Consider the following 12,486-nt stretch of genomic DNA (forward strand, 5'->3'; position numbering starts at 1 on the left):
AAAAAAATTTCTTGTTTCTAAATCAGAAACTGAAAAAAAAATTGAGTTAATTTTAGTAATTGATTCTGAAACCATTCCAATTCTTTATATTGGGGACTTCATAGCCACTTGATTAGAATTCATTAGTAAGCTATTCCCTCAATTACCAACCTGAATTATAATTATACTCAAACATCTATAGAAGTAATTAAAGCTCTTAAACTTAATGCATTAGAATTATCACAATTCCTTCTTAAATTATGACAACTGTTAGAATAATCTATTTTATTTATTTTTTCAACTTTTTAAAATTTTATTATGTTATGTTAATCACCATACATTACATCATTAGTTTTTGATGTAGTGTTCCGTGATTCATTGTTTGCATATAACACCCAGTGCTCCATTCAATACATGAGAGACTATGGACTGAGAAACAAACTGAGGGTTCTAGAGGGGAGGGGGGTGGCGGGATGGGTTAGCCTGGTGATGGGTATTAAGGAGGGCGGGTATTGAATGGAGCACTGGGTGTTATAATCTATTTATTTTAATACAAAGGCAGTCTGCAGTGTTTCCAAAAATCTTGAAGGGAAAAGATACATTTTTAAGTTTACAGTGACATGTCCATGTCAGTGTGTAAATCTATGTGTGGCGAGTGACCAGCGTTTGATGACTAATGAAAGCCTCTGCCACTAACTATGCCAGAAAGTTAGTTTTCTTACTCAAACTCAAAAAGGCAGGTTGAAATTTTATAAATTTATAACTGAATTCACTTGTTTCTACCCAATGTTTCTATTCCTTGCCAACCAATGAATGCAGACATATTTTTCTTTTAAAGCAATCTAGATAGTATGTAGGATTACATAAGAGCTTAATGGTTTTTCTTTACTATAAAGAATATAATGATCAAATAATAGAAAAATTATAAAACAGATTATTAGTAACTAAATCTTTAAATTCTTTCCCTAAAACCTAATATAGATGCATGCTTCCATCTTATACCTTCAATAACCAGATGCTGCTCATCTTGGATTTTCAAATATTCCAATCTATGATCCTCATCATCCAGAAGAGTAAGGTAATTCTGTGTATGGAGGAGGAAATGATTTTGTTAATTTGATTACTAAACTAAACTTGAAAAGGAAATAAAAATGAATGATAATTAAAACAATTAAACATGTCCTTGTATTTCCATAACTCATGTGACAGATATTTTGCATATTATAGTTGTTCATAAATATTTATAATTTAGGTGGCAAAATGAGAGAAAAACAATGTCTGCTTTATAAACAAATACTTTATGCTCTAAAACAAAATTATAACAGAATTTTGGGGAGATCAGAAGACTCATCACACACCAACCCAAAATTCATTGAGATTTAGATTTTCTGAAGCACTTGTACAAAAGAAATTTTCTTTAGTATCTAGTATGAAATTCAGTAAACATGCTTATGATCAAGATGAAACTTACCAGGAACCAAAAATATAAAATCAAAGTCCTACAGTAGAATTACATGTTTTTGTTTGTGCTCACAAAACTAAGTTATTTAATTCTAAGGGAGATACTATTATGTATGAGAAAATTGAGACAGTTAAGTGACTTGCTCTGGATTATACAAGTAAACAAGTGGTAGGGCCAGGATTTAATCCCTGGCAGCGTGGCTCCAGGAACAGTGCTCTTAACTATTATACTATACTGCCTCTCAATGGTGATCACAGGAAGATATAAAGAGGGAACAATGGAATAGAGAACAGGTTAAAACTGCATATCTTATGATCCAATTTCAGAGTATAATCTGAAAACATACTGCATGTGTTAGGAAGAATATATAACCAATTAATAGCACTACCTCTGAGGAGGATGGGAGACAGGGGTCAGAGAATGAGAATGAAGAATTTTCACTATATACTTTTGTACTGTTTGGATCTTTTTCAGCATGTGTACAAGTCACCTTACAACAGGAAATGACTTACCTCACTGTTGTAGAGCCACAGGCGCATATCTTCCTCTTTGATGCGTAGCCTTTGAGACAGATATTCATGAATTTCCTTGATGGTCTGCATTCGACTAAAACAGCCTGTATAGGCTAAGACCCGCTTTAATGGCGCATTCGGAGAAGGTACATTTCCTATGGTCAAGGTAATCATAGTAAGGAAAAAGGTAGATGTAAAAAAAAAAAAAAGCACCCCATTCAGCAATGACTGTTTTAGGAAGTAATGATGAGAAATGAGAATTATAGGCTTAATAATTTTATAAATTAAGAAGCTTTAAAATTAAGATAGGAGACCAGCTGTGTTAAGTTCAAAGCCCTTAACTTTGGAAGGAAGAGCAACAAAACCAGAAGCCCAAGTAACAGGTAGTATTTGGATCCCAAGAGGAGTGGCAAATATCAACAATAGACACGGTATCTTGGCTGCCCTCAGCAGGGTCACACTCAATAGCAAAATCAATATTCAATGTAAGAATGGGGAAGATCATATGGGACTGGATTTGAATTCCACAGATAATTGGATTCACTAAAAAGAATTCCACAGAAAATTGAATTCATTAAAAAGAAAACCACTGGCCCAAAATGGGATCACTTATGTTAAAGCTCTAAGTCAGTAAACTAAGACTTATTAATACCTGACCTAACTGCAGTTTCAAACCCCTAGAAATGTAACCTTTAACCGGTCAACATGGGAATTTCTTCGTCAGTACTAGGAAATTTATTGATAGACCCTACTATTCCCTTTAAAAGGGAGACCTTGCTTAAAACAATGGAATCTTTGTGAAGAGTTTCCTTTTTTCCACTCCCTCTCTACCTAACACTTTTTTTCCTTTTTTCTGTAGCTCTTGGGAGCACCCCTCTACTTGCTAGAAGGGACGTTGCCAGATTCATAAATCAATTAATAAAGCCAATTAGATCTTTCAAATTTACTTGGTTGAATTTTTGTTATTTAACAACATGACCCACTTTCTTAAAATAAATTGTCTTTGAATTACTAATCCCATCACTCCCAGTAATTAAGTGCCCCAAATACCAGGCACAGAAGTACAATTACACAAGAAACTTTTACTTAAAATTCTAAATAGGCAGAGACTCTACAATGGCCAGAGTTTAAAGTGAAACCAAGAACGTTCCCATGACAAAAAAAATTGCCCCGCTGAAAAGGCAGGAGGCAGGAAAACCATATAACCTGCCTGCAAAATAAGATGACAGCAGAAATGATCGTGAATTGCAAGAGGGCTCAAGAAACAAAAAGAATGGTAATAAGGGGAAAGAGAGATAAGTGAAGAAAGAATATATCAAGTTTAACCACCTACTTCAAAAGAGAAGGGGGATGAAGCAACAAGAGATTATGGAAGTCAAAAACAGGTTGCTAATACAATTAACTAAACCTTGGTTTACTATTCAGCCAAAAACCCAGGCAAGAGCTGTAGCTTAAAATGGTCCTCTCTAGCTATAGTAGGTTATAGTTTACCGAGCAACCCCAAACAAAAATAAACATAGCATATCAATATAATCCATCTAGGGTACAATTATACATGCCAGGTAATTTTCTACCCGTCCAAAGGAGACTCAGCTTTTTTCCTCTTATTAAATGCCTTTGAATCTTCACCTACTAAACAAAGCAGAGAAAAGTATTGGTATCATCTGCTTTTTTTATTTTTAAAGATTTTATTTATTTGACAGAGACAGACACAGTGAAAGAGGGAACACAAGCAAGGGGAGTGGGAGAGGGAGAAGCAGACTCCCCACTGAGCAGGGATTCTGACAGATGAGCAGGGATTCTGACAGACGTGGGGCTTGATCCCAGGACCCTGGGATCATGACCTGAGCCGAAGGCAGACGCTTAACAACTGAGCCACCCAGGCGCTCCTATCATCCGCTTTTTAAAGAGCTTGCAAAAAGAATTCACTCACCTCCAACAGGCTGAAAAACCATATGAGAAACAAAGACCCTGTAGCCTTATCTGTCACAAGGCTATGTTTAAGTCACTGTTAACTGTGTCACAGTTTGTACACCCATCACTTCAGAAGTAATAAAAGAGTCTAGTAAACAGCCCTAATACACTGAGTAATGAGAAAGATGAAAAATAAGTTATGGCAGAACAAAACCCAACCATGATCAATTTTTAAACCTAGCAAATAGACTAGCAAATATTTTACTATCAGATAGCAAGCAAAGGATAATTCTTAACAGAAAATAAAAGAACAAAATTTTCCAATTATACATCAGAGGATTAGTTATAAGATTACAGCAAGAAAGCGTATTTTCATAAACTTCAAAATGACTAATGATTGATTTCAGAATTAATTAGTAAGGAATAAAATTTCAAATTAAGAATAAATTTGGAGCATAACTACCCAGTTCAAGGATTTAGAAGCATTTGCAAGTGTAGTGTCCAAGTCAATTTCTCTTGTTGTAAGCCACATAAGAAATTTATTTGAATTCTAGACAGTTTTTATAGCATAGCTCATTAAGCAGGCAGCCACTTATTACACATAATTTTGTGTTTTTGAATAGCACTAACAAATCTAGTGGAATTTACAGAAGCAGCAAAAATCTAGGATCAGCACAAGAGTTACAAAGAGTACTTACTAAAAGCGCAACAACACATCTTGCTTCTCATGTTATCTTTCAAAGAGAATTGAGAAAGATATATGCTATGGGTGCCATGGAAGCAAGGTGAATATTTTTATTCAATGGAAAATTAAATTAAGAATGTTTCATAGTGATTCTATTTCACTGCTCCTCGATTTTGACATTTTCCCAAGTTTGGTCAGGCAGAAGCCAATGCTTTGCTATAATTCTTACCAAACAATATGTGTAAGAATATCCAATATCTTATGTGAATATAACCTTTAAGGAAGACAAACTATTTGATTTCAAAGGAGGAATGGTGCTCATAGGGTTGGTTTGGGTTCAAAGGTAGTTCTTGCATCCTAAGTTATATTAATAACATTCTGGCATTGTTACACAAAGTAAGACTTTGTGTAAATGTATAACTCATTATTTCTGCTGAAGAACAATGTCAAATATTTGCAAAGCAAAAGCATAGAGCAAGTCCTGCCTGTCAATAAAATTTAACCTCACAAAGAAATCAAAGGGAACTTTCTGCATGTAATACATTAAAATGGGAACTTATATGTCATTTTGATAGGCTTGATGTTTTTTTCTTTAAATTTTTATTGTTATGTTAATCACCATATATTACCTCATTAGTTTTTGATGTAGTGTTCCATGATTCATTGCTAGGCTTGATGTTTTTCAAAGCAAATGTGCCATTTTAATTTTCAAAAATATATTCTTCACTTTATATTATCTGTCTCTTATAAAGACTCCTTGGACCAAGCATGAGAAATGTATCATGTTTTGCCAAGAGTCCCCCAAAACACCAACAAATAAACAGAAATATGATATTGTGAAAGAAATTACTTTTCAGATATTTGAGTGGAGTTGAAAAGACCAGTCAGTCATTGACTGGCAGATTCTAACTTAGGACAAATAATTTATAATGGCTTCTTTTCTTTGTATGCTTACAAACCAGAAAAGGAAACAATTCTCAGTTTGATGATGAGACTTTGCCACTACCCCATCTAGTCTTGCGCATGACCATAGATCTAAGCCCCACAGATGATTTACTGATTCTGTATGAAAGTAGATGGGAATATGTGTTAGTACAGTGGCACCAGACTTTGAGCAACTTGGTTGTTTTTGTTTTTGAAAGAGATGTATGGTATTCTTGCTGCATTCTTAAGTTACCTCTTGGTAAATGCTGAGGAAACATTCTCAGGCTCATCATACCCATATTCACCCAGATGTTAGACTGCTGTGTCCGAGTGGCAGGCTGCTGTCTTAGAAAGAGAAGATATCGAGGAAATAACTCCAGCTCTGGGATTTCTGTCTTGCTATTCTTGATCACCTATTGTTATAAAAGATATAATGTGATCACTATAAAAGAAACAAAACGTCATTTTTTACCGAATTTCTGAGATTTATTTTTAAACTAAAATGTTCAATAGGTTCACTACCTATGTTAGATTACAAAGATTCATAGATTTAAATTACATGGGTTTAAATACTCTCAGGCTCCTGGTCCTAAACCTATCTTCCAAGATTAGAACTCCTGGTGATTATTTTCTCCTCTTTTATTTAAAAGCAAGTAACAGTGAAATTAAGGGGAAAAATCCTAAATATTATCTATAATTCTATTCCCTTCACACTATAATTCTTTTCACTTTTACATACTTCATGTATATAAATGATGTCCTTTAAGGGACAAATTCTTAGGTCTGGAGTTGTAAGTCAAAAAGTATGGAAGGCCATATCATTAACTATCTAAGTTATTTTGCCAGCCAAAGTGTAGCAATTTATAATATTCTCAGAAATTTATGAACATATTTCTCATAAAACCTTATCAGTGGACATCATTTGAAAATACCCTGTTTCTTTAACACATATAAAGAATATTATAAATTTGCTTAAAATTTTATTTCTTATATTAGTAGTAAGGATAAAAATGTTTTCATATAAAAATTTGCTATGTTCTACTGTAACTGGTTTGCTCAATATATTTTTGTCTATGATAAAGACAATTACAGTGGGTGAACGAAATTGAGATTCATGTTGAAACAGGATTTTTCAGTAACCCCCTCCAATAATGTGCTTGCCAGCCCAAAGACACAGGAAAACATTTCATTATAAAAATACTGCTCCAAGAGTTTTAAGAGTAGAACATTATCAATTTAGTATTCCAAAAGGATAGCAGGATTAACATACTTTAAAACATAAAATCCTACATAATCTTTAACAGTCCAAGTGATCAGGTTTTATTTTATTTCCTTCTGCCCTAGTAACCAATGTCTTCTGCAATAGAGCATTTTTCAGTATCAAGAGGGGGCAGTAAAGAACCAAATGAAAACAATGCTACAAACCAAACAATTAGGACTTTTTCTTAAAAGTATTCTGCATATTCTGATATGCTACAGTATGGCACTTGAAAAGTTCCATTCGGGAGCTTTTTCAAATCCTACTTAAATGATAAGCAGTAAAAGGGCTCTCCCTGGTATTCTCCTCTAAGACTGCTGGACGAAGTCTGTCCACTTCTAGACAGGTACTAATAGCTACAAAGCCAACCATAATTTCTTATGATTTCAGTTTAATATGATTTGAGGCAAGATTAATAATTCAGTATCGGTAGTTGTCAGGCTACATAAAAACATACCTTTGGCAGAATTTGAACTGATAATGAAGTAGTTTTTATAATATGCATCTTGTTTGCCAAGATAAATGATTTTGTGAAAAATTACAAATTAACAAATTCTTATGCACAAACATACAAAAACACATATTTATTTACATTTTAATTATTCTTGTCTTTGAATTTGTTAACTTCAGTGGCAACTGGCAAACAATAGATGCAATTCCGTGTGCAAGAATTTGCCTTAAAGAGATCACACATTTGGAAAAAACCCTGAGATCAAGACCTGAGCTGAGATCAAGAGTTGGATGCTTAACCGACTGAGCTACCCAGACACCCCAAAGATATTTTTAAATAAGTAGTATGACTTATGTAAGTATGAAGGTGAAAGCATTCACTTTTAACCTTGCTATGGCAATACATTTAGTATTCTCTACCTGAAAACACCATTTTATTTTATTGTCCTTTTTTTAAAAAGATTTTATTTATTCATTTGAGACACAGAGATACAGAGGGAGAGAGAGAACATGAGCAGGGGGAGAGGCAGAGGGAGAAGGAGAAGCAGGCTCCCATCTAGCAGGGAGCCCAATGTGGGGCTCAATCCCAGGACCCCGGGATCATGACCTGAGCCGAAGGCAGACGCTTAACCATCTGAGCCACCCAGGAGCCCTGAAAATACCATTTTAAATGTTTTTTGCAGCATTTTTTCCTGAAATCAGGCAAATGTGTCATATTTAGAGATGAAAAAAATTCTATCAAGCTAGCAAATGCAGCTTTGATCTAGTAAAATTATTTTAATATTTGTCTGGCATCAATGTAAAAAACATACCTTGTGTGAGGCTCTGAAGATGACGATGATGATGCTATTAGCAACTGTCAGCATTTGCTGACCACTTACTATAAATCAGATGCTGTGCTAATTGTATGTATTATTTAATTATCAAAACAACTCTAATGAAATAGATACGGTCATGTTCATTTTAGAGAAGAGGAAGAAACTAAGGTTTAGAGATTGGGACACTGGTAATCCAAATCTAGGCAGGCTCTAAAACATCAAACTATATATATGTCAAACACAATTATCACAATGTTTTCCCAGATATAGAATATAAAGATAAAGCTGGAAAGTCCCAGAAATTAAGTGACTAACTGAAGGACTACCCCACCTCCCAATAAATAAAGTATATGTATGTTTATGTATCTATGTACATTCGTATTTGTATGTATCTTCTAGGAGTTCTGATGCCAAATACAGTAGGAACCTTTTGGAGCCAACAAACACAAAGCCCAAATTCCTGTTTCCGACTTAAACACAATTTTTAATAAACATAATTATTAGTCAAAGTCAACATCAAAATTATAGACTAAGGCTTTACAGCAGACTTCTTCCTCTCTTTGGAAGTGATCTAAGTTACTGTATCTCATTTATGCAAACTTTTCTGGTGTAAGAAATTTCAATCTGGGACATTATATGAGGGAGAGTGTTTCTTGATCTACAAAAAGAACCTTCTTACGAAGTATTTTACTGCATTGACAACACAAAGAGTATTCAGGGTATGAATCCTAAGCCCAACAGTATAATGGTATAGTTAACTCGCTAATATTGTGATATTATATACTTCAAGTCTTTTAAATTACTTTAGAGCATTTTATTTATGCTCTCAATGACTCATCCTAGTAATGGCAACAATCAGAATTCACTTGCCTTGGATTCCTGTTATCACCCTGTTATGATCATTTTTGTGTCCTTCCCTCAAAAAGACAAAACACAAAAATCCACCAACAACTATGGGATGAACCAACCCCTAAATGGATGCCTGTGTGGTTAATAAAGATAACAGTCTCAGAAGTAATCATTGCACCACTTCCCCTATATTCACTGAACTTTTCAGCACCGGCTCTCAGACTTCTGCTCCAGCCTAAGCCCTACATTATCCTAAAGTCTGCGTTTATATGGATGACTTATTTAATAGCCTAGCCTCACAATCCCTTGACTTTATTTAGTCCAGTGACTACTCCCTCCGCTCCAGGTAAGCCACCCACTCCCACAGGCACATCATTGTAGAGCTGGTACTAATACAGTGCTCGGTGAATGTATGAATAAATGAATGAATAAATGTAAAGAAATCTCAATTTTGTTCAACTAATTTACAGGTACTGAGTACTCTGTTGCCATTAGTAAGAACTAATTTGTGGATAGTGAGATTCATATAGAAAAGTAATGGAAGACCCAACCAGGACTGTTCCTTTCATAAAGCACCACTGGTTATACTTACAGGTCTGGGTAGAGCCAGATTTGCTCCATACCAGTGATAAAGCGCTCTCCACACAGGTTCTGGGACCATTTCATAATCTCTTCCATGGATCAGCTGTGGCGTTCGTTTTAATCGTCCTCCTTCTAGTGTTAATGATGTAGCCTTAGAAAGAACGGAATACAAATGTTGATATTTAATATTTTTAGTATTATAGTCTCGTGTTTTAACAAAATCTAGACACAGGAGAACAAACACATATGTCACTATTCAGTTTCATGTTATCGGAAAGTAATTTTCTAAACGAGATTTTTATTTTTAACTTTCGAAATAAATTATTTAAGAAAGAGAACTCAAGGCAAATCATTTGAAAAATCACTAGAGCATTTGGAAATGAGACTGGCTTAGAAATTATTATTTTGGAAAAAAATTCCACATACACATAAAACTACATTTTCAAAGTAGCTGTCCTAATAAGTAAGAATATTTCTAAGGATTACTACACTGCTTCTATGCAATTACTAAATCATAAAATATCCTCACAGAAATATACTGTGCAGAGATTTCCATCTCCAACAGGTTAATTTAATGAACCATGAATGTACGAATGTCATGCTATACATTAAAACCTCTAGAATGAAATTTATTTGCCACTTTTTTGAAAGAGAATTGTTTTACATAGATGTCGTATCACCTACCTTTACAGGTTCTTGAGTTACTAGTGGCTGGTTATCAATAGCCCCTGGTTTCTGAGGATTGAGATGCAACAAAATATTCCCATTGGCTCCTAGCAAACACTGGTTATTATTGTCAGACGTGTTATGCTGTCGGGCAAAGCACATATCTGCCCCCGGTGTGGCAGAATACAGAAAGCCTGTAAGGGAAAAGAGGATGGAATCTCTTTATTTTTAGTTATTATACATAAATAGGCTTGAAGATATGAACTCAATGTCCATGTATTAGATTAATGCTATTTTTCTGTTGGCAGGTCAGTACAGTATAAGATTTTGATAACTCTGCAGAAGATAGGAAATACAGACGTCATCCTTCTGGACAATACCTACCGTAACACTAGGTGGAAGAAAAGCTTTAAAAACTGTTACCAAATGAGGCGCCTGACTGGTGCAGTCGGTTAAGTGTCCGACTCTTCATTTCAGCTCAGGTCATGATCTCAGGGTTGTAAGATCCAGCCCCACGTCTGGCTCCACGCTCAGCTCAGCGTGGAGTCTGCTTGGGATTCTTTCTTTCCCTCTCCCCCTGGCCCTGGTCCCCCTCAACCCCATTCACATGCTCTCTTTCTAAAATAAATAAATACAAATCTAAAAAAACAAAAAACCCCCCAAAAAACCAACAGTTACCAAATGAACATTTGGCCAGCATCCTAAAATATCTAATAATTCACAAGAATTATACATCCTCTGATAGAAAAGGAAGAGGTATGGTCAAATACCTGGGATCTCACACAGTCACCCTTAATTCTTTTTTTTCACCTGTAAACACATTCCAAATGTTCTTAGTAGATTGGTCATAAGAAGTCTCTAAACCAAAGGGAAGGAGCTAAAACAAGAACTGTAACAGAAGAGTGCCAGAGAGGAGGGAACTTCCCTAATAAATTTATTTCAAAGGAAGGCATGCCAGGTTACAATAGAAAAATGCACACAGAAAAATGATTAATGATGACTTAAGAGTTGTGAACCTCAATGGTATTTTAAGCTTTTTCAACTCTGAACTACAGACTAACCATTCTAGCCATCAACTGAGTAAACATTCTAGCCATCAGTCACTTTAAACCTTTTGTCTGCGGCACTGCTCAGCCTATGGGTAGCACAGGTCAGGGTAAGCACGTATCAAAAAGGACCTTAGAGAGGGTTAAAAATAATCTTGGTGTTAAAGCTCATCAGAGACAGAACTTCTAGGACTGCTGAATGATCGCTGTAATGTCAGATGGGGAACAAGAAGGAGTAGATTCTACAAAGAACTTTGTAGAGAGGATGCTAGATCTGTCCAATTTGCCAGATCTCAAAGATGAAATAACAACAGAGTAAGGTTGAGAGCACTGCCACTGTTATCAGCAGAAGGATCAGCTCAACTCAACTATGCCACAAACATCAAAGTATTTTCCCCAAATGTGTAGAAACATTGAGTTTTAGTGTTTTTTTAGTTTTTAGTTTTAGTCCTACCAAAGACTGTAGGGGATTATGGGAAGCATTATGACTTTTTCTCAATAGTTTAACAAAATAATCCCCCAATTCCAGCCTGAAATGTCTGTAGAATCTGATATGAGGGTGCATTTAATCCAATGAAGGCAGAGAGTGTCTCGGAGATGGAATTTTAGATTTTCTCAAAAACAGTCTTTTCTCAAAAATTGTCTTTCCAAATTATTGACAAAATAATAGCAATACAGAAAGAAGTAGCTTTAATCAATGAAAACAGTGAAAGTATTTTTTTTCTTCTTTTTTTTTTTTTTTACAAATGAACTTACTTATTTTAAGGAGGTCCATGCCCCACATGGGCCTTGAACCACAACCCTGAGATCAATAGTTGCATGCTCTACTGACTGAGCCAGCCAGGCGCCCCAACAGTGAACATATTTTCAAATTGAGAGATTAATGAAGTAGAATATAGAAGAGTTTCTCTTTGTAAAGCTACTAATGTATTCAGGAATTTTATAATTGACCATTTCATTGAAAACTTATTTCTGTGAATAGAAACCTGATTATATCCTACGAAGCACATTTCTGACAAAGTATACTCCTTTAAGACATGACCCTCAATAAACTTTATGGGAAACAAGCCATACTTACCACTGCCAGCAGTTTCTGAGGCTTCAGATGCAGAAGAAATGTTGTCTGAAAATTTCTCTTCTGTGGTATTCACGTAAGTGAGGCTGCCTCCTCCGATTCTATCTTCACTCTGCTCTATACAATGTACTGCTGTTCCAAATGAGTATTTTCCTCCATTCAGAACAGATGATGGCTCAATTACAACAGGGCTGGCATCCTAAAAATCACGAAGTAAGAGATTAAAAGGTACAATTTAATAATCCAAGAACTAAGCAGCCTTCAAA

The 12,486-nt window shown here is 35.1% G+C and overlaps 1 protein-coding gene across 3 annotated transcripts in view; it reads right to left on the bottom strand.

Annotated features, from left to right (window-relative positions):
* Positions 1–12,486, bottom strand: part of USP32 (ubiquitin specific peptidase 32) — a 214,570-nt gene that overhangs the window by 31,368 nt on the left and 170,716 nt on the right. For 2 of the 3 annotated variants that reach the window (XM_035724553.1, XM_035724555.1), the window contains 6 exons: positions 12,224–12,419; positions 10,118–10,293; positions 9,444–9,584; positions 5,730–5,889; positions 1,954–2,108; positions 982–1,063 (listed from right to left, as the gene is read on the bottom strand). In XM_035724553.1, coding sequence (XP_035580446.1) covers positions 982–1,063; positions 1,954–2,108; positions 5,730–5,889; positions 9,444–9,584; positions 10,118–10,293; positions 12,224–12,419 — 910 coding nt within the window. The remainder of the gene's footprint in view (positions 1–981; positions 1,064–1,953; positions 2,109–5,729; positions 5,890–9,443; positions 9,585–10,117; positions 10,294–12,223; positions 12,420–12,486) is intronic. The other variant, XM_035724554.1, reaches the window with a different exon arrangement.

This window comes from Zalophus californianus, chromosome 16 (assembly GCF_009762305.2).
Source record: "Zalophus californianus isolate mZalCal1 chromosome 16, mZalCal1.pri.v2, whole genome shotgun sequence".
NCBI lineage: Eukaryota > Metazoa > Chordata > Mammalia > Carnivora > Otariidae > Zalophus > Zalophus californianus.